This window comes from Poecilia mexicana, unplaced genomic scaffold (genome assembly GCF_051168715.1).
Source record: "Poecilia mexicana isolate PSO_F unplaced genomic scaffold, ASM5116871v1 scaffold_18, whole genome shotgun sequence".
NCBI classification, from domain to species: Eukaryota; Metazoa; Chordata; class Actinopteri; order Cyprinodontiformes; family Poeciliidae; genus Poecilia; species Poecilia mexicana.
The window spans coordinates 18,445,027-18,464,201 of record NW_028263387.1 but is presented as its reverse complement, the minus strand read 5'-3'; the positions used below and the strand labels follow the sequence as shown (position 1 = coordinate 18,464,201).

At 38.0% G+C, this 19,175-nt stretch overlaps 1 protein-coding gene across 2 annotated transcripts in view; it reads left to right on the top strand.

The window, feature by feature from the left end:
* Positions 1-18,136, top strand: part of slc8a4b (solute carrier family 8 member 4b) — a 105,587-nt gene extending 87,451 nt beyond the window's left edge. Inside the window, exons 13-17 of one of the 2 annotated variants that reach the window (XM_015006086.2) lie at positions 2,090-2,214; positions 4,098-4,127; positions 4,602-4,701; positions 5,662-5,934; positions 10,660-18,136. In XM_015006086.2, coding sequence (XP_014861572.2) covers positions 2,090-2,214; positions 4,098-4,127; positions 4,602-4,701; positions 5,662-5,934; positions 10,660-11,039 — 908 coding nt within the window. In that variant the 3' untranslated portion in view covers positions 11,040-18,136. The remainder of the gene's footprint in view (positions 1-2,089; positions 2,215-4,097; positions 4,128-4,601; positions 4,702-5,661; positions 5,935-10,659) is intronic. The other variant, XM_015006087.2, reaches the window with a different exon arrangement.
* Positions 18,137-19,175: the final 1,039 nt, after the last annotated feature.

Genomic DNA, 19,175 nt, shown 5'->3' with positions numbered 1-19,175 from the left:
CAAACAGCACATTGTTAAAGTTTTATTTAATTAAGCTGCTTTGAGAAACAATAAGAAGTTAGATTATGACACATTAAGATTATTTTTAACTTTCTGGCTCTAAAATGAGTGGAAATGTAGTTTTTATGCTCTACACTTGGCACCACTATATCTTTAAAATATTTCCAGTTGAGTTTTACACGTAGCATCAATTAAGCTCACCACAGAGTGAGCATGGCGGTAGAGTCTTCCTCTGGTGGATTACAGGTTCACAGTCAAGATGTTGGACAAGAAGGAGCAACAGCCTGGGGCGCGTTTCATTACAGGGGAATATAATTAGTTTTACAACACGGTTAAAGAACACGCAGTCTGACATTTAAACACGCCACACGCTTACTGTAACACATGCTCCGCTTTTCAATTAGAGCAGGAAGACACAGATAGCAGCTCCGGCAGTGATTGTGCAGCCTGAGCGAGGACACGGGCGTCGTGAAGGAGCCGAGCGGCTAACGATGCGACAGGTGGTAACGAGGTGATAGGAAGGTTGGAGAGTGCTGAAAGTGTGCGTCCGTTTGTTTCTGCAGTGAAAAGCCTTCCTGAACAGCCTGGGTTCCCCATGAGGGATATGACAGCCAATAATAAAACTCATCTTCCCTCAGCAGGCTTCATGCTTTTCAGTGATAATTCCCACTGCAGCGAATAAATTAAGGATGGTGAAAAGGCTGAATAATACATGAAACGTCTTCAGCTGCTGCGTAAAATCGGACAAATCGCAAGAATATTTGACAAGACAGCAAAGCAGAGCTTGACAGTTTAATGCCAATCAGTAGCTTGACTAACTTGCTGGTTTTTGGAAATAGTTTCTCAGTTGTCTAGGATATTTTTTGCCCAGTAATGAAATGTTCAGAAAGGAAACTAATAACAGAGAAAGACACCTTGTGGTATCATGAGGTTTGCATGATTTAGGACAGGGGTTCCCACACAGCATAAGCTTCTGGTCAGAGAAAAACACCTTTAGCAAAAACCCAACACAATGTGACAAAATATGTAAAGAAACATTGACTCATGGGGGAAAAAAAATTCAATAATTATTACATAAATTTAGCGTAAATGATGCCTCATATTGTCTGATTTTAATTTCCTGTGAATTTTTAAAGGTTTTTTTTTTTGTTTTTTTTTGTTTTTTTTTTGGAGCTGTGTCCTCCACAGCAGGGCTACTGAACCGTTCCTTCGGTCGTTTTCTTGTCAAAAATGTTTCAGGTTCAGGTTTACTCAAGTCACAGCATGCATATATGTGTAAGAGTTTTATTTTAACAATATTATAAATGAAGTTTGTCAAAATTTTATTCTTTGAATTTATTTTGTTTAGTCAAGTTTTTTCTTGTTGACTAAAGAAAAAACTTTAGTCAACAACAAAACGCCAATAAATAAGACATTTAGTGGTGCATTAAGCTCTGTTACTGCTCCTGGCAGTTGATGGTTACCATAGCAACCAGTAACTGACAGCTCCTCCCCCTTTTTTCTGTTGCTGTCGGTAACAGAAGCTTCTGGACTAAAGTTGACCACCAACTTGATTTCTTCTTTTCTTAGAATAAGTACAGTGAACCTGAGTGAGTCTGTTGTGAAGCAGTCGACCTGAGACGAACATAGAAGGGCTACATCTGTATAAAAAAAGACATCAAGTCTAAGAAACGTTTAAAAAAAGAGGGAGACAACACAATATGCCAGAACAACATCAAATATAAGTCCATTCATGATAGGAAGAGTTCCTGCACTGTATTACTACCAACATCTGTAACATATGGATTAATAAAAATAGAAATCTGCCAATTATCCCCAACAATCAGATGTGAATCCATCTACCTTGTCCTGCATTAAAAGGAGAAATCACTGCATCTTCCATTTCATGCTAACTAGTGACGCTAGCTTGAGGTACAAACCATCTTCATAAATTTGACTGGCAGCCAATCAGAGAGATGAGCATGGCAAATAAACTACTTTAACTTATATTTTATCATAAAGACTGAAAAACATTACATTTTATAATGAAAATATAATTTTAAAATTATGTTTTGACTGCTGCTGACCTATGACCCCGCTGATCACCCAGGTGACTCCAACGAGAACAAACCGCTGGTGGGAGCGGAGGAGGAAGAGGTGGCCAAGATGGGCTGCCCCAGTCTGGGTGAACACACCCAACTGGAGGTGATCATCGAGGAGTCCTACGAGTTTAAGGTGAGTGTGCGCTGGGATTAGCCTTTATAGCCAAAATATGCAGGACAGTGTAAAAGTATTCAAGCTGCTTCGACTTAATGTGACTTAACAACACAAAGTCCTGCAACATGGTGAAGTGGAAGAGGAGAGAGTGAGCATCCAGTTGCTCTGTGAAGACTTCAGCGGTTTGTCAGAATATTAGAGAATAAGGAAGAGCAATATTTATATTGTGCAACATAAAACAATATATCAATATTTTAGCATCTGTTTGAGCCATTATTTTTGATCATTTAAACTGCAAAACGGTCAAGACCATTCAGATCAGGGCTGAAATGATTAAACGCATTACCATATTGTACGCACTATAAGGCACACCGTTAACAAACGGTCTATTTTAGATATTTTTTCATATATAAAATTAACCGAAACAGTCATAAGTCATTCAAAGAACAGTACGTATTTCTCGACGACGCTCCTGGCTACTGTAGCCGTAATGTAGCTAAGACATTTTGACAGAGCGCTGTGAGCGTCGCGTACCACACAAAATTACTTTGAGGTCAGTATGCACAACCTGAATGATTCCTTATTGATTCACTAGAGGGCACTGTTTTACTCCAAAAGAAAATACAAGGCGCTCTGTCGTTTTTTGATCAAATTAAACGCTTTTAAGTCCGGATGATTTCTCAGTTACTGTAATAATTGTACATTAAATTAATCATTAACTGGAGTATACAGACTCTAAAAAGGTGATTTTGTGAAAGAACAATTCATTCAGAGCAGTAATTAAGCAAAAACGTTACAAAAATATAAACATAAGATTTATAAAGAACACTTTGTAAATATGTTCTACCTAGAACTCATCAAGTTGCAGTTTTAGCTTCACCTGGTTCATATTCTTAAAAAATAAAATATATTAAGCACCTTTTTCTATCCAATTATTGATTGGTAATCCAAAAAAAAAAAAGTCAACATTTATCATTTGCTACAAATGAGCAAGTGTTTACTAAAGCAATGCTCCATTTTAGGCAATGTCTTAATTAAAAAGATGACTTGTGTGTTTTAATGCATTTCTAATATAGGAAGGGCATACATGAAAAATCTGAAATGTGTAAATTGAAATCAACTAAAAGGAGTGTGAACAAACCTTTTAGTGTCTCTAAGTGCAAAGAAGTTGGAGACAAACTGAGTTTTAGGTGCAGTGAAAACTCCAACTCAGGGAGGATGAATACAAAACCACTTCATCTTCAGATTATTTATCCAAATAGATTGAAAAACTGGTTTTATTTTCCTTCCAATTCAGAAATATGCACCACTTTGTGTTGCTCTGTGACATGAAATCCCAATTAAAAACATTAGATTGTGTGAAAATGTGCTAAAATTATGCGGTGTGAATACTTTTTCAAAGACTCTAGATAGATGATAGTAAAAGATTTGATTGTTAATCTCATAAATCTCGGCTTGTTGGCATGTAATGGACCATGCAGAGTAATCCTCTCTCCTGAGATGTTATTAGATCAGACTTCCAAAAGGCTTAAAAACCTTATTAATCTTTTTTATTTTCTACAAGATATCAGACTCTGAAAAGTTGCTGGTCGCTCACTGATCCAGGACATAAAAATCTGCCAGCTTTCCGCTCAGTTTCATACATATTTCACCTTTCTGGATGTAATTAGTTCAGAGACGGCCCAATGGTTAAATAATCAAAGCATGGATCATTACAAGTGGCATTTCTTGCAAGCAGCTCATTGTCACCGTTTTTCACTGTGTTGCTCTGTTTCCCACCATTTTGTTTGATTCTGATGTGACAAATCATTTGTGTACTTTCGTTCACTCATTTATTGTGCCTCATTTGTCCATTTCTATTGTGTGTGTGTGCGCGCGCGTGTGTGTTTATGCATGTGTAGAAAGCAGTAAATACTCTTCTTACTGATAAGGTACCTCTCTCTCGTGCATGCAGTGCTCGTTCTTCACTCCCTTGTCTTTCATATTTTCCCTACAGAACACAAAGTGATTAATTTCAGATTTTTCTTACTTATATCAACAAACATGTTTTACTTTCAATGCTCCCTTAAACACATGCAGTAAATCCTGCAGGATTTGACTGAATCAGGATATTTTACTTTCCCATTTTCCCAGCTGCTGTTATCTTTCAGCCCAGAAGAAAAGCCTAACGGCATGTTTCTCGATTTCTAAAACGTGGCATGTGTTAATTAACACATCTTGCACCTCAACATCTCATCAGTGTCTAAATATACTTCTGCCACTTGGATTGTGAATTTCAGGACTTGAAAACAATATTTTTCTCTTTGTGTGTGGCTGCGGGTGAATCAACAACTTGGGGTTGTGTCTTTCTTGCTCCATTTGGTGTGTGTGCTCTTGCATGTGTGCTCCTGTGTGTGTGGATGCAGAACACAGTAGATAAGTTGATCAAGAAGACGAACCTGGCCCTGGTGGTGGGAAGCAGCAGCTGGAGGGAGCAGTTTGTCAGCGCCGTTACTGTAAGCGCAGGTAATACTCACCGACTACAGACACATTCAGTTAATTACTACGCAAAAGCCCATTTATTTTAGGAAGTTTATCACCAAGTGAAACACATAATATAAACACTTTTGGATTAACTTCTAAGATTTTGTCCTTATTACATTTTCTGGTCCAGTTTCATTCAGATTGAGTAGCTGGTTTTCCTCTAAGCATTTAAATTACGGCTCATCTACCCAAAATTCTTACACATTTTGTCTCCAATACAGGAAATTTCTTCCTTGAAAAGAAACTTAACCCCAAATCAACTTTGTTTTTATAGAGAAACTGTGTAAGTCGGTTCTTAAATGCATAGAGTATATTAGCAGCTAGTTAGTGGTAGCATCAACCGCCTCCAGACTTTTGTAAAGTATCTACAAGATTAAACTCGATTAAATAGTCCGGACACGACAAAATTTAAGACCAGTGTTTAAGGCAAACTTATATTTTGTTTTATAAATGTTAATTATTTTATTGCCTTAATTTCAGGTAGATGAATTTAGAGGAATAATGACTGCAAGGAAACTGTGGTGTGCTTCCTCAGATTTAGATGAGTTGGATAATAATCCTCTTTTGCTACTGCTGTATCTGCTAAAGTAGGCCAGATTATGCTACTGTATGCTAGCTTATTTTAGCTCGTTGGAGCTAGTGCTGCTGCTAAAACTTCAAGGTCAAAGTGAACCAGTTAATTATACCTGAACTCTAAATAAGAGCACCAGGTGGTGGCATAGTTAGGATCGAATAAGGAAATGCAAGTCTAACTGGGCTACCAACTACAGCTGGAGTATTGGTATTAAAGTAAGCTAAACTAAGCTAATTTCAAAAACTAAAATAATATGGTCAGTGTTACTGAGTAACCTACAGTTAAAAAGGTTTATTGGCTGTAATTTCACTGTTATAGGAATTTTAGTTCATGTCTGACTTGTATTTAATCTCCTGCTTCCCCTGAAGGAGATGATGACGAGGAGGAGAGTGGCGAAGAGCGGCTACCCTCCTGCTTCGACTACATCATGCACTTCCTCACCGTGTTCTGGAAGGTTCTGTTTGCCTTTGTCCCACCCACGGAGTACTGGAACGGCTGGGCCTGCTTCTTCGTCTCTATTTCACTGATCGGCGTCCTCACTGCCGTCACCGGGGATCTGGCATCGCACTTCGGCTGCACGATTGGACTGAAGGACTCCGTGACGGCCGTGGTGTTCGTGGCTTTGGGGACATCGGTACCAGGTGAGGCAGAATGGCATCGCTGTTTTCATTCAGTGTTTGGAACCTCCTACATTTTTGTTTTAGTGGTATTAATTAATGAATAACCCTAGTTATTCTCAAAGTTCTGTCTTCCTTAACTTAGTATTTATGCAAAGATCTTTTGGTGCTGGAAGTGCAGAGGTGAAGTTGTACTTTTCAACAAAGAAAAATTAATTTGAAACTTTCCAAATCTAAATGTTTATTTCTTTTATGGTGTTTTCACACCTGAGCGACTCAATTCTATTGGGGACCAAAGTTGCAACTCTACAGTGTGCCAAACAATCCAAACCCTGTAAATCAATAGTTCCCCTCCTCGCCTGTAGAGGCACTGCAACAAGACCCACCAAAGGAAACTACACAAAAACCAGATTTTAGTGGTTGTAGGATTTTCCTTCTGTCTTTGGCAAAAGTCCACAAGTCATTTCTGCTGCCACAGCTAGACTCTTGCATTTGTTTCGGCTGTATTTACCCAGAATGCCCTGCACTATAGTCCGCTTCCTGCTTTTGGAGTGTTTGGTCCGCTTAACGTTCACATATATATTCAAGCCGCACCAAAGTTCACTTCAACCAAACAGAGACCTTTTAGGAGGAACAGAGTTCAATTACGCATTTCCACCTCCCCAAATGAACCGGACTTTCTAGACAAACAAACTAGAGTTTGATTAAAGCGAACTAAACAAGGTTGGTGTGAATGCAGCCTTATCATCTCAAATAAAGAGAATAAGTAAATTCAGTAAAATACAGAAGAACTGGACCAGCTGTACCTTCTAGGTATGAAAGAAAACAACTTCCAACCACATTCTTGCATTGATCCGTTGAGTCTGTAACCTCATAAAATGACTTTATGGCGTTAAGGAAGGAATTATTTTAGATTAAGTCAACAAAAGAACATATCTCAATGGCAGCATCAGAACCGTTGATAATCGACAATTAAGTCCAAAATTATTCAAACCTGACAATTCACTAAGATAATCTATTGTTACTTCAGACTGGCTGTGGTGCCCCGAAATGTTACTACTTTAAGGGTATTTAGTTAATAGAGACTGTATAAATATAACTTAGTACTTAGAGAAACAGGAGGTGTAACACAGGAATAAAGGTAAAAATGGATTTTTGTGACATTTTGTTCAGTGTTTCTCCTTCTCACTCAGCATTGTTGCTCTGTTTAAACAGACACCTCTGAGTTCTGCGTTTCTTCCAAAGTTTACCTGAGACAGACGCGCCAAATGAAAGAAGTGCCCGTCGTTCCAGCTGCCCGAACAGGGAGGCTGAAAATCCAATCTGAGTTGTAAAAAGCAGACTCCATCTCAGCCTTCAGCCTGAGCCAGTCTCCACCCGGAGGGGACTGCTCGTCCCCAGGCTTTAATTCAATTCCCTACCTCATTGCTCTCGCCAGCGAGTTTATTGTTGCTGCGCCGTATGAGTTATAGAAATAGCTCAAGCGGTGCTCTTCCAGGTGGCAGCTTTGATGGCGTGCAAGGGAGGTTTCTGAGAAGTCATATCCAAGTGAGCTGCTTCGACAGCCGTGCTGGGACTGGAGACGTAAACACGGATTTGCATCTTTGCTCGCAAAAAAATAAAATAAAATAAACCAGTAATGGTGATTAATTTACCCTCTAAATCTCCTTTATTCTGCTTTGTCTTACATGCAGGATCGCTCTTGCATATTTGGTCTTTCCTTAGCTTCTGTTCTTGCCCTGATGCCCCATCTGGAGCGGTTTGTTATTGTGACATGCTTTCTCCTGTCTCCTTCCTTTCCCTTTATTGGGTGTTGTGTATCTGCTATTGGTTCATCCATCATTTTGACCTGTGGGCTGCAGAACTCTGCTTGAAAAAGGTGATTATAGCTTCCAGTGGGAGAGTTTGCTGCCGTGCTCAGGGTTGTAATCTTCCTCAACACTCATCCTCTCAACGTTTTTAGCCCTGAACTCTTCATAAGGCATTATTACCCTGGATCATTATTATGCTCAGCAATTATGAGGAACATTTACTGTAAATTTGCCAGTTCAGGGAATGATGGAGCAGTTTTGGACCAGAACGTGGTTGGAGAGCGTTATTGTGCTCATTTGTAACCATTTGAGTTGTTCGGTACCGGAGCACCAGCACTTTAAAACTGGACCGTTTAGTTCTTATTGGAAAAAAGATAAATAAATAAGAGATTCCTGGTCCTGGGAATTCTGAATTGATTCAGAAATTGATTTTAATCTGCTCAGTTTTTTTTTTTTGCAAATTTATATTTTGAATTATTCTTTAATATTTTCTAATTAAGAAAAAGCAACTAAGCTAATGTAATAGTGGTAATTTAAGCTGCTGAATTTTAAGCATAAGCCTATTTATACCATATTTTAACTATAAACTGATTACATTTGGAGCATTGTAGAATAGATTTAAATATTGTTGTCAATTACATAATTTGTATAGTTTAAACAGAAAAAAAAATTGTTTCTAAATCGAATCATGACCCTAAAAATCAGAATCAAATTACTACAAAAAAAGATTTGTATTTCTATTTAAATTACTTTTGTGATCAAAGTAATAATTATTGATTCTTCTGACAATTAATTGAGTAGTCAGATAAAATAAATGTGCATTCTGCAGATTTTTCAATTGACTACTTGGTAAAAATAAAAACAGAAAAGTGGAATTTGGGAGAAAATAAAACAGACTTTTGGAAGTAATAAAATGGATGAAGTTAAACTAAATTACCTTTCAAGAGATAAAAACGTTGCATATCAATATGTAAACTAAGCGTTTAAACGGATGCCCACATTAGTTCATAATTCACTTTGTGAAAATAATTTATTTATCCAGGACGAGATTTAATGACATGATAATTTGGTGTTGCTGGAGTTCAGTTCGTATTTCAAACAGAAAAATGAATTACGACACCATTACTATGTTGATTCATCGTCTACCAAACGCAGCAGCAGCTTTCACTGAGATAAATGATTTTTAATGTGCGAGAGCCTGGAAGCCATCATTATCCGACTGAGGTGAACGATTCCTCTTCTTCGATAAGGTCTGAGCGAACTCCGTCTGTTTTGGGGCCGCTTTCGCTCTGCAGTTTAAACCTCTCCCACCCGAGCGTCAAAGCACACAGAGATTTCATCAAAAGGATTACAATTCACTCACTCTGGAGGGTGGTTTTCATGTTGGGATATGAATTTCAATTAATCTCAGTGACATTTAAATGAGAAGCGAGACTCATGGCAGCATCCAGACTCTAAATGGGAATAAGCCGATGCGGTCCTGCAGTGACTGGCAGCCGTTTCCCTGGTGCTTCCTGACAGCCGGGCTGCAGGCTCTCAGCTTTTGACACAATTTCAATCCGATGGAAAAGCTTTCTCCTAGCCACCTACACCCCTTTCAAAGAATGTGTTACTTTGTTTTTGCACAGGATGGCATCGGAATACAAATATGGATTGCAGTAAAGATTACTCGGCACATTTTAACCAAAGAACCAGAAACCCAAAAGTGATTCATTGGTAATTTGGGACACTTGAGACAAGAGCTGAGTCAAAGATTATTCATGCCAAGTTTAAAGTACCCCATTAGATTTGACTAACAACCAGAAGTAAGAAGTCCAGACAGAGTTTGATCTGAATCTGATGGAGAATATCAGATTAGGGTGATCCAACAGAGTCCAAACAGTGAGTGAAGGAAGACACATCGGACAGCAGTACAGCAGACTCTGATGGCAGCAATGGTTTGGGTTTGCTTGATACCAAGTGGTTGACGTCGGCTCAGTATTTGTGGTTAGTTATTGCAAAATAAAAGCACCTGATTTCAATAAACTTGATCCAGGGTTGGTAATTCAGTCTTATGGATCTTCAAACCATTCACTCTGGAGTGATACCATTTCAATCATAGGACGCCATTTTAAACGTATCCATCAATGGATGCATCATATGTACCAAGTTATGTAAAATATGACTTTCTAGATGTTTAAATTGATGTTTTCTGACAATATAAAATCCACTTTGCAGATGAAAACCAAGTACTCATCAATAAGAGTATAGTTTTGGCTGCAAGATCAACCCTCAGGATCAAATTATGTTTTCTGATTGGAGAGCTACTTCATGTAATTACAACTCTTTGACAAATCTCTTTTTCTCCTTCAGCTCTAATGGGCTCACTTGTTAAATTAATAGTCCGAAACATGCTGAGACATTTATGGTTATGCAAATGTAATCCTACAAAAACTGCAGGGTCACTGCATCACTCTGCTGTTTGAGTGGTTGCACAACATACAGTCCTCAAAGCACCCCTCACTCTTTGTCCTAAACAAACTGCTCAAGAGTCAACATTGTTGAGTTTATTGAGATTTATTTTTAGCATAAACTCACCTCAACTTAGTTCGCATTCAATAGATCTACTAGTTGGAACCTTGGTGCTCTACATACTTTTTTTTTACCTTCATAAATGTTTTTATGAAGGCAACAATAATGTATTTAACTTACTTGAAAATGGTTTCAGAACAACAATATTATCGTTTATCGCAATAATTTCTGGGACAATTTATCGTCCAGTAAAATTTGTAATCGTGGCAGGCCGAATCCTGACACTGAACGTTTGGTCTATACTGGTGGTTTAATTTATATTTTTCCATTCTTGTTTGTATTTTACATCTTCAAATAATTTTCTATAGACCACCGACTTAAGTACTGATTTTTTTATTTATTTTTTTTTTTTGTGCTGTTTTCTCAGATACTTTTGCCAGTAAGGTTGCAGCCATCCAGGACCAGTACGCCGACGCCTCCATCGGCAACGTGACTGGCTCCAACGCCGTCAACGTCTTCCTGGGTATCGGTGTGGCGTGGACCATTGCCGCCATCGCCTGGCGCTCTAAGGGCAAGCCTTTCAGGGTGGACCCAGGAAATCTGGCCTTCTCCGTCACCCTCTTCACCATCCTGGCCGTGGTGTGCGTGTTGACGCTTCTCTACCGCCGGCGACCCACGGTGGCCGGAGGCGAGCTGGGCGGACCGCGGACTTGCAAGTTGATAACGTCGCTGATGTTCGTCTCTCTGTGGCTAATTTACATCCTGCTGGCTTCAATGGAGGCCTACTGCCATATACAAGCGTTTTAGAAAGAGACCTGACTGGTGCGGAGGAGGTGGGAAACCTTAAGACTTTATCTGAAAATGGATTTCATGTCACTCAATTATGTTTTTTCCCTAAATAGAATGAGTGTTCACCCTCATGAGAACCAACAGCTCCCCCAACAATGTTGAGACTAATTATTTTTGTCTTTGAAAGAAGCTCTTTGAACCATAAAGGCCCTCCAGTGTATCAAGGAAAACCTTGAAACAGTGTTATCATCAGAGGACTGCTGTTGTTTCACTATGAAGCCAAACCAGCTGCAGAGAAGATAATCAGCTGAGCTTTGAAGAAAGAAGCAGAGCTGAGAGGAAGGACGAAGGTCAGCGATACAGCTACAAAAGTCAACAACAAAACCAGAGAGAAGAGCGCGTCGTGCAGTAGCCGAATGAAAAATGATGGAGAAAAAGGTCAGAGGAGATAAACTGAGCTGCAGGAAACCTCGACAGCCTTTCCTCTGTCATTACACCTCCATGGAAAATGAATACCCACTGAAATTATTTTTACATTTTCTCACATTACAAGCTCAAACTTTAACACTTTTTATTTTGATATGTGATACACCCACTAAAAATTAAGTTTTATATAGAAGTTAAATCACACTAGTACTCCAGTCACTGATTGAGTAAGTTCTGACATATTTACTTATTTACAGGGTATTCGAGTAAATGGGGTAATGTGCATAGCATGCTTTTCAGATTTTAGTGTGCAACAGATTTGAAATCCATGTATTCTTCTAGTTCATCTTTTCTATTATTTTGTAAGATCCCACTGAAGTTTACAGTTGTAGTGCGACAAAATGTAAAAAAGTTCAGGAGGCATGAATACGTTTGAAAGGCTCTGTGCTACAGAGGAACGGTGGATCATCACCCTTGATTTCTAACTTTTATCGCCTTTTTCCTCTCAATACACTCAAAATGACGGGGCCCTCAGGAGAACCTGCACAAAAACCTGCCGGCGAGACGATAAATTAACACTCTTCTTCCTCTTATTTAAGGATACACTGTGCAAAAATAGTCTCATTATACAAACCCTCCTGTCCTGATCGTCCCCCTGCCTGCCTTATGTTCCCCATCCTCGCCTTACGTGTCCAAAAAGAAAACTCGACGTTGTGACAAGTCGCCACCATCAAACCCTCTTTTTAAACTCTTCCCATGTCCCCTTTTCCTCATCCCAAAACACATTTTCTACTCTTTTCAATGGCGTCACGTGTTGATGTTGTTATCGTGGAATTGTAAAAACAACAACAACAACAAATATACAAAAACAGAACAAGAGAAGAAAGATGTCAAGAAACGCAGAGTGGAATAAAAGCCGAGCTGATGAGGATGTAAAAAAGTACTGAGCGTTACACATTGTTACATAAAATGTTTACACTTTGAAAAACAACAAATCGAACTATAGCCAATAGGGGACTTCCATACACCAAAAGGACCAATCAGAATGAAGGATCGTACAGACTGTGATCGTGACGACAACTGTGAAGGAAACGGTGTAGAAAAATCCAAACTACGACCATAACCAGTGTTTCTATTTGTACATGATATTATCAGAAACCTGTATTGATGTGTGTGGGACATGACTGGTATTTTATTTATGTGAAGCCTCCATCTTTGTGGGAACAAGTTTGAGAGAGTTAAAGGGAAAAATACAAGGCAGCTGAAGAATCACGTGTCTGTTCTGCATATCGGGGCGTTTCTTTGTACCAAACTATAACAAATTGTCACAAATCACTAACACACCCTTTTTAAACTGTGCAGATTTACTTCTTAAATTCCCCAATGTGCCGGCAGCTGTGGTGAGTACAACACTACAATTAAATGTGCTAAGTGATCTGCTGTGTTTTTATGGGTGAATCTGTTTGTTTTGCTTTTGTGAAATTGTTTTAAGCCACATTTCATGTCAAATTAACTGTTCCGACATCCACGTCTGTCTGGAAAAGAAGTGTTGAAGCGCAGATTTTAGATCGTCTCTTGCCCAGAAGCGTGTCTGGAACCGGACAGATGGGACGGCATACGGTCGGTCGACGCGGATTATTAATAAATTCATTCCCTTTGTTAAACCAAGTTACGGAAAGAAAGAAAAAACGCAGAAACCAAGCCACTTTCCTCCCAACTGAGGACCATGCTGCCTGCAGACTTCAAGGAAATAAACTTTGAACCCAACTAAAACAGGTTTGCAACGCTGATGAGAACCAGCAAAACTTTGAAAAGACCAGCAAGAACAATGTTCAGCAAGCATAACTGCATGTATAACAACCCATTTCCTTTAATTTAACCATTTTCTTTGGCAGTAATGAAGGCAGAAACATCAAATTATTCCTAAGTTAAAGGTTGGAATAGAGTAAGAGCACCAAGAGGTTGTAAGAGAAGTTAGGCATCAGCAGTGAAAAATTCTCTCTCATTTGGCTCAGACACGGAGAAAAATGTTACTGTTACAGTTAATTGTCTGTAAAACAAATCATTTTCTTACCAGATAAGATATATACCTCTGACAACCAGTGAAATACAACCAGTGAAATACTCCATAAAATCCAACATATTGTGAGCTGATAAGGAAAAAAAAATATTATTTTTGTCTCAGAAACAGCAGGTACAATTTTAGTTGTCAGGAATGTTATTGCTTTCTAGAAACATCGATGGTATCCTTCACTTCCAGTAAATCCCAGTTCAATCCCAGGTGGACTGGGGAGAATATTTTTAGCAGAGTGAAAGAACAAAAGAAAAAAGACAAGATGTCCGAGCGTGATCAGTGTAAAGATTTTGCCCCCAGCAGTTACATTCAGGGTTTGTAGCCAACATCAGGGTGTCCAACGTGTGCCGTAGGGACCTTTTGCCGTCCCAGGATTAAATTTGTAAACTGAAGATAAAGTCAAATTTTCCCCTTCTTAATTGCTAATTAAGTAAAAGTTATTACTGACATATTAAAACTATCCTACAATAGAAAACATTTGGTGAAAGTATTCACTTTTAATAACAACCACTCTCTTTAATTTGATAATTGACAAGAACACATCTGTCCAGTAACGTTTATATATGTTTGAGATTTTAGGTTTTAGAAATGGGTATTTTTGGCCATCAGAGTACTTTTGACACCACTGGCCTCCACAGTCTAATTCCTGTTTATTTCTTTATCATGTCTTTAGTCCGCCATTTTTAAGTAAAGAGGCTGCTAGGGACCCCCACACCACCAGGGGGCCCCCAAGAGCACAACGCTAGCATGATAATGTATGTACATTGAAAATAACATTGAATTATACAAACTAAATGTTATTACACGTGGAAAACAATTTCAATATTATTTTTACCATTGTTACAGAAATGATAGATTAATCTCTTCCTGCTGTTGCCATGATTGGGAAAATATAAGATATGAAACTTGTTTAGTGTGTTATTTTCAAAGAGTTAAAATGATATGGCACACTTAAATACCACTCTGGATTTCAAAATCTCACTATTTCGTTTTAGTTCGTTACTCCTGTAAGGTTAAAATCAATAGCCATAATAACACCGGCACGGCGTAAGCTAGTTACAAATTATGCTAATGCTAGTAGGTATGTTACACAGAGTAGCTGAGGAAGAATATAATCATGTGGTGTTGACCAGCTTCAAATAAAAACCTGTTTAGGGCCCCAGAAAGGCTTTGGCCGGCCCGGTCTTCAGTCTTGTTTGTAGCACTGCTTGTTAGCTTGTTTGTGTTTTTAAAACATGACTTGCTGATTGGCTGCTAGGCCATCAGTCTGGCCAGACGCTTTTTCTCAATGACTTAAGCTTCTGTAACCGGTTAAAGAAAGAGCAGGCAGCAGGATAATAATGCTGCTGACGCCACGGGGTAAACAAGCAGGCTGAATTAGAGAGCCTGGCTGTTTAAAGGTTGGTAATCGTCGCTGGAGGACAGCTGCATGTTGGAAAGTGAAGAAATGTAACAATATTTCTGTCCTTCTGCCTGTTGCTTAGCTACCAGCTAAACCGAGTCTGCGGGACTCTAGCTCTGTGTCGTCGTTCTCTTTCATTATCCGTGTTTTCTGTTCCTCTATCTAACATTACCGTGTCATTTCTCATTCAGTTATTCTCTCCGTGAAGCATACGTGTGTGTTAGGGGTTTTTTGTCTGTGAGAGCTGGTGTTGTAATCTCCTTACCAGGACTTGCCCTGTGTCTTTGGCAAACATCCCAAACACGAGATTAATGAATGCGAATACCAGCCTGACCCACAGGGGGGGGAGGTTATAAATTGGATTATCTGTGTATATGTGTGTGAGTACCTGCCAAGTAATATTAGATTTGTAATAAATCTGGCTGTCATTCAAAACTGAGAGTAGATCTTAAAGTGTCGCTTTTTATTTTACGCTGAGGTCGCCGTCTCTTCGTTTGCCGCCGTCGTGTTTACGTACGTTCATAAAACCTTATGCCGACAGCAAAAACAGCAAATCGCCAGAGAAAATGCTGAAATGTGTTTAAAAACTGAAACAATCACAGAAACATTTCTCAAAATTAAAGAAACGTTTCATTAATATGGTTCAAAGTTTGCTGGCACTTTGATGAGATGCCAGAAAAAGTGCCGGTTTAACAGGAGTGCTCAACTATAAAGGGTATTGAGAAAAGCAATGGGAGCCCCTCCATGTCCACAGGTTGCTGCACACTGCCAGTCAGGCGGCTTAAAGAAGGCTACAACACTCTCCCTTTACTTTGAAAACAGAAAAATTCTGCAGTTTGGAAGTATCTTGTATAGCAAAAAAAAAACAAATCAGTCTTTTTCTGGAGACTGAAGGAGCTTTAACCATCACTCTTGTTAAATTAGCGACATTTAAATTAGCGCCATTTTTAAAACTATCAGTTAAACAGCCAATGGGAGACTGTGGTTCACTGGACTCAAAGCTTTAGAAATGTCCCTCGTAATCCTGGTTGATGACTCAATTTATTTCATTTCACATCTGCTCATGAATTGTTTTGGTTCTTGACATCTTTTGACCTACTTCATGTTATGAGGTTTTGAAATATTTTAGACATTTCAGACCTGGGTTTGGCCAGAATAAATCATAGTGAATTTATGATTTGACACGGACTGAAATTACTTTTGAACACAAGACTGGCTGTATATTCTGGGGGATGTTTTACATTTACTCCAGTTGTCTCATTCAAATGTTGTTCTAAAAACAACTACTAATTGTAGTAAAGTTTTTTATTTTTCTATTTTTGGCCAAGACTACCAGCAAAAAGAACAAAAATGACAGAAAATAGATATAAATATAGTTATACATTTGACTTTTATTTTTTGTGTAAATACTGAACCACTGTATTTTTTCAAACTATTATACCATGACAATTTTATATCAGCCTAAATCTAACTAGTTGGGTCTATACGACTGTCCGCGGTGGCCACAACTTTTTAAATATATAATTTTTGTTTTGGAAATGACTTGTCTGACTAACCTAAGTTACAGCTTGTGTCATTTCGAATAAGAGTATCACTCAATGCACTCTAAAAACAGTGATGGCACCACTTCGTCTGTCTGATAACACTTAGGCTGAACCCTTTGCCTTTTAACATGGCTCGGTTCTACAAAACAGTGAATATTAGAAGGAAATGTTATTCATTTACAATAAGTTTAAGCCAAGACTGTTTGTAGAAAGAAACGATGGCTCTCTACTTGTCCAGTGTACATATTTTGTAATACTTTATTTTCTAGAAGGAAGAAAGGAAGTTATCCAAAGGAGTATCGTCTTTAAGTATTCCTTGCCGGTTTCTATGCGTAAAGCGGCCATGTTGGATTTGGAAACCAGAATGGTTGACTTCTGGGGGGAATATAGTCAGTTTCTAACTGGGAAATCTACATTCTGGCCTCTCACCTTATTTGCAGGCCTGAATGCCTAATGAGCTCTGTGTTTGTGTGTCATGAGAGGAACGTGTTAAATCAGGTTGGAGGTGAGAAGATTGTACTGCAGAAAGTTCATATGGAAAAACCCGGATGGTTAACGAAGGAAGCTGCTGTTACGATTGAATTGCCTTTTTCTAGAGTTTGCATATTTCCATAAAAAAAATTATTTCTGGAATATTAAGAATCCAGAAGTGACCAAGCAAAGCAACATTACATTCTTAATTATACACAAAGATATAACTTTGTTTTTAAATTGGGAAATTTACCTCACCATTTTTTTAGATTTTTTTTTTTTTTTTTTTTGCTACGTCTGTTTAAATACTTATTACTCTGAATTTTGTTATTAGATTGGTTGTTTACCATAACAACACCTAAAAGTACCACCTCTTGATGACGAACGCTGGAGTGGCGTATGTTAAAAGATGAATTTTACAGGGATATTGGTTTGACATCTATTTATTCTTTGTTGTATTAGACACCTTTTCTATATTTATTTGTTTAGTAACCATTAGTTTTCCTTTGTCATATTTCTTGATCATTAAAATTCTATTTAAGGCAACTCAAGTGATTTCATATTTGAATATTTCATATCTAAAAGTTGTACGAGTGATACTGAACAAATTCAAATAATTACTGTAATTTCTATGGTTTGAGATTTCCATCTTTAAAAAAGCATCAACATTTTTATATTTTATTGGATTATTTTCTCCTTTAGCCACTCCTCCTTTCCAAGTATTTATATTTTTGTCACTTTATACTCATGCAGACATGTTTGTCACAAAGTGCTTTATCAGTTTTTGGTATTTCAAGTTTTATTTTTCTTGCTCATTTTAGGATCAAATTGTTTTGTTAAATTTGTTTTTGTTTTGTGTCGTTTCTGATCGTTTTGTAAGAGAAAAGCCTCTCGGAGAGAAAAACACCAACTCAGCTTAGTAAAATAATATAATAAATGTGCTTTTATCCTTTTGTTTTGGGTGTGTATGAGTGTGGATGTGTGGGTTCATTCATATTTCTCCCTCCCTGGGTGTGTCGATGCATGAATCACGCTCATTCTGACTACAGTGTTGATGTTGGAGATGTTGTAGTAAAGAGTAAAGTATTTTTAAATGCTGAAAATGACAAGATATGAACAATGATATAGATGTTTACAAAGACCAAACTTTTCTTTCTTTTTTTTTCTTAAAAGTGAAATAAATTATATGTTAAAAGCATGTCTGGGTCTTTTCCTTTGGTGGAAATAACATCTGGAATAATTCAGTCAACTCATGCCACAATTTTATCCCAACATAACTGTATTTTATATCAACATTAACCAGTTGACATTTTGATAAATTACAAATAGGTACTTGCAAAGATGCTTAGATGTAATATTTAATGAAAAAATATTTACCAGAGGTGTTACATACAGAGCCAGATTAGTAATCCTAGGGACCCCGGGCCCTGAAGCTGACAGGCCCCTCTCACAACCATAACACCCACTCAAAAGGAAGTTAAAAAGTCTTTACACTCCTTACATTTTTCTGTAAATTGTGTTGTACACGCAATGTGATGAACAAATAAATTTGTTTTGGCTAAAGTTATTGACACCCAACAAACAAACAGGGGTTTCCAGACAGACTTAACACACACAAGTTTGTATTTCTACCCAAATTAGGACTTTTTATTGACTTCCATTCATTTTAGTAACTGCATTCATGCCTCACAAGAGGGTCCGCCGTATTAGAACCGGGCTTCGGACCCTGGAAGGCTCATCACTCTTCAAAAGATTAGTAAATGGGATAGAAATGGGCCTAAGTTGAAAGGGTAAAAAATTAAAATACAACAATTAAGGCTCACCTTAATTGTTTGAAGCTAATGCTAGCTTCCAAACAAGCTAGCATGTCAAATCACACACCTGGTGGTCAAAAGCTGATGACTGCTAATTTCCATTATATGTACTGCCATCTCACTCAAATCGCATAATGCAATTAATTAAATCATCCCAAACCTCACGATTATGACAATAAAAATCATCCAATTTGATGAAATAAGATAACCAGAACACAAAAACCCAGTTACTGATTTAAAACTAACTCTAAGCTTCCCAACATAATGATTCAATATTCAAAGCAGCATATCAAATAAACAAAATCATCTGGTCACACAATCACAACAGCTAATATTAATTTACACAAAGCACAATAGCTCTTGCCTTTACAAGTTGGTTTTTCTTGTCTGTTTTCTCGCAAAGTTGTAAAATCAACTCCCTAA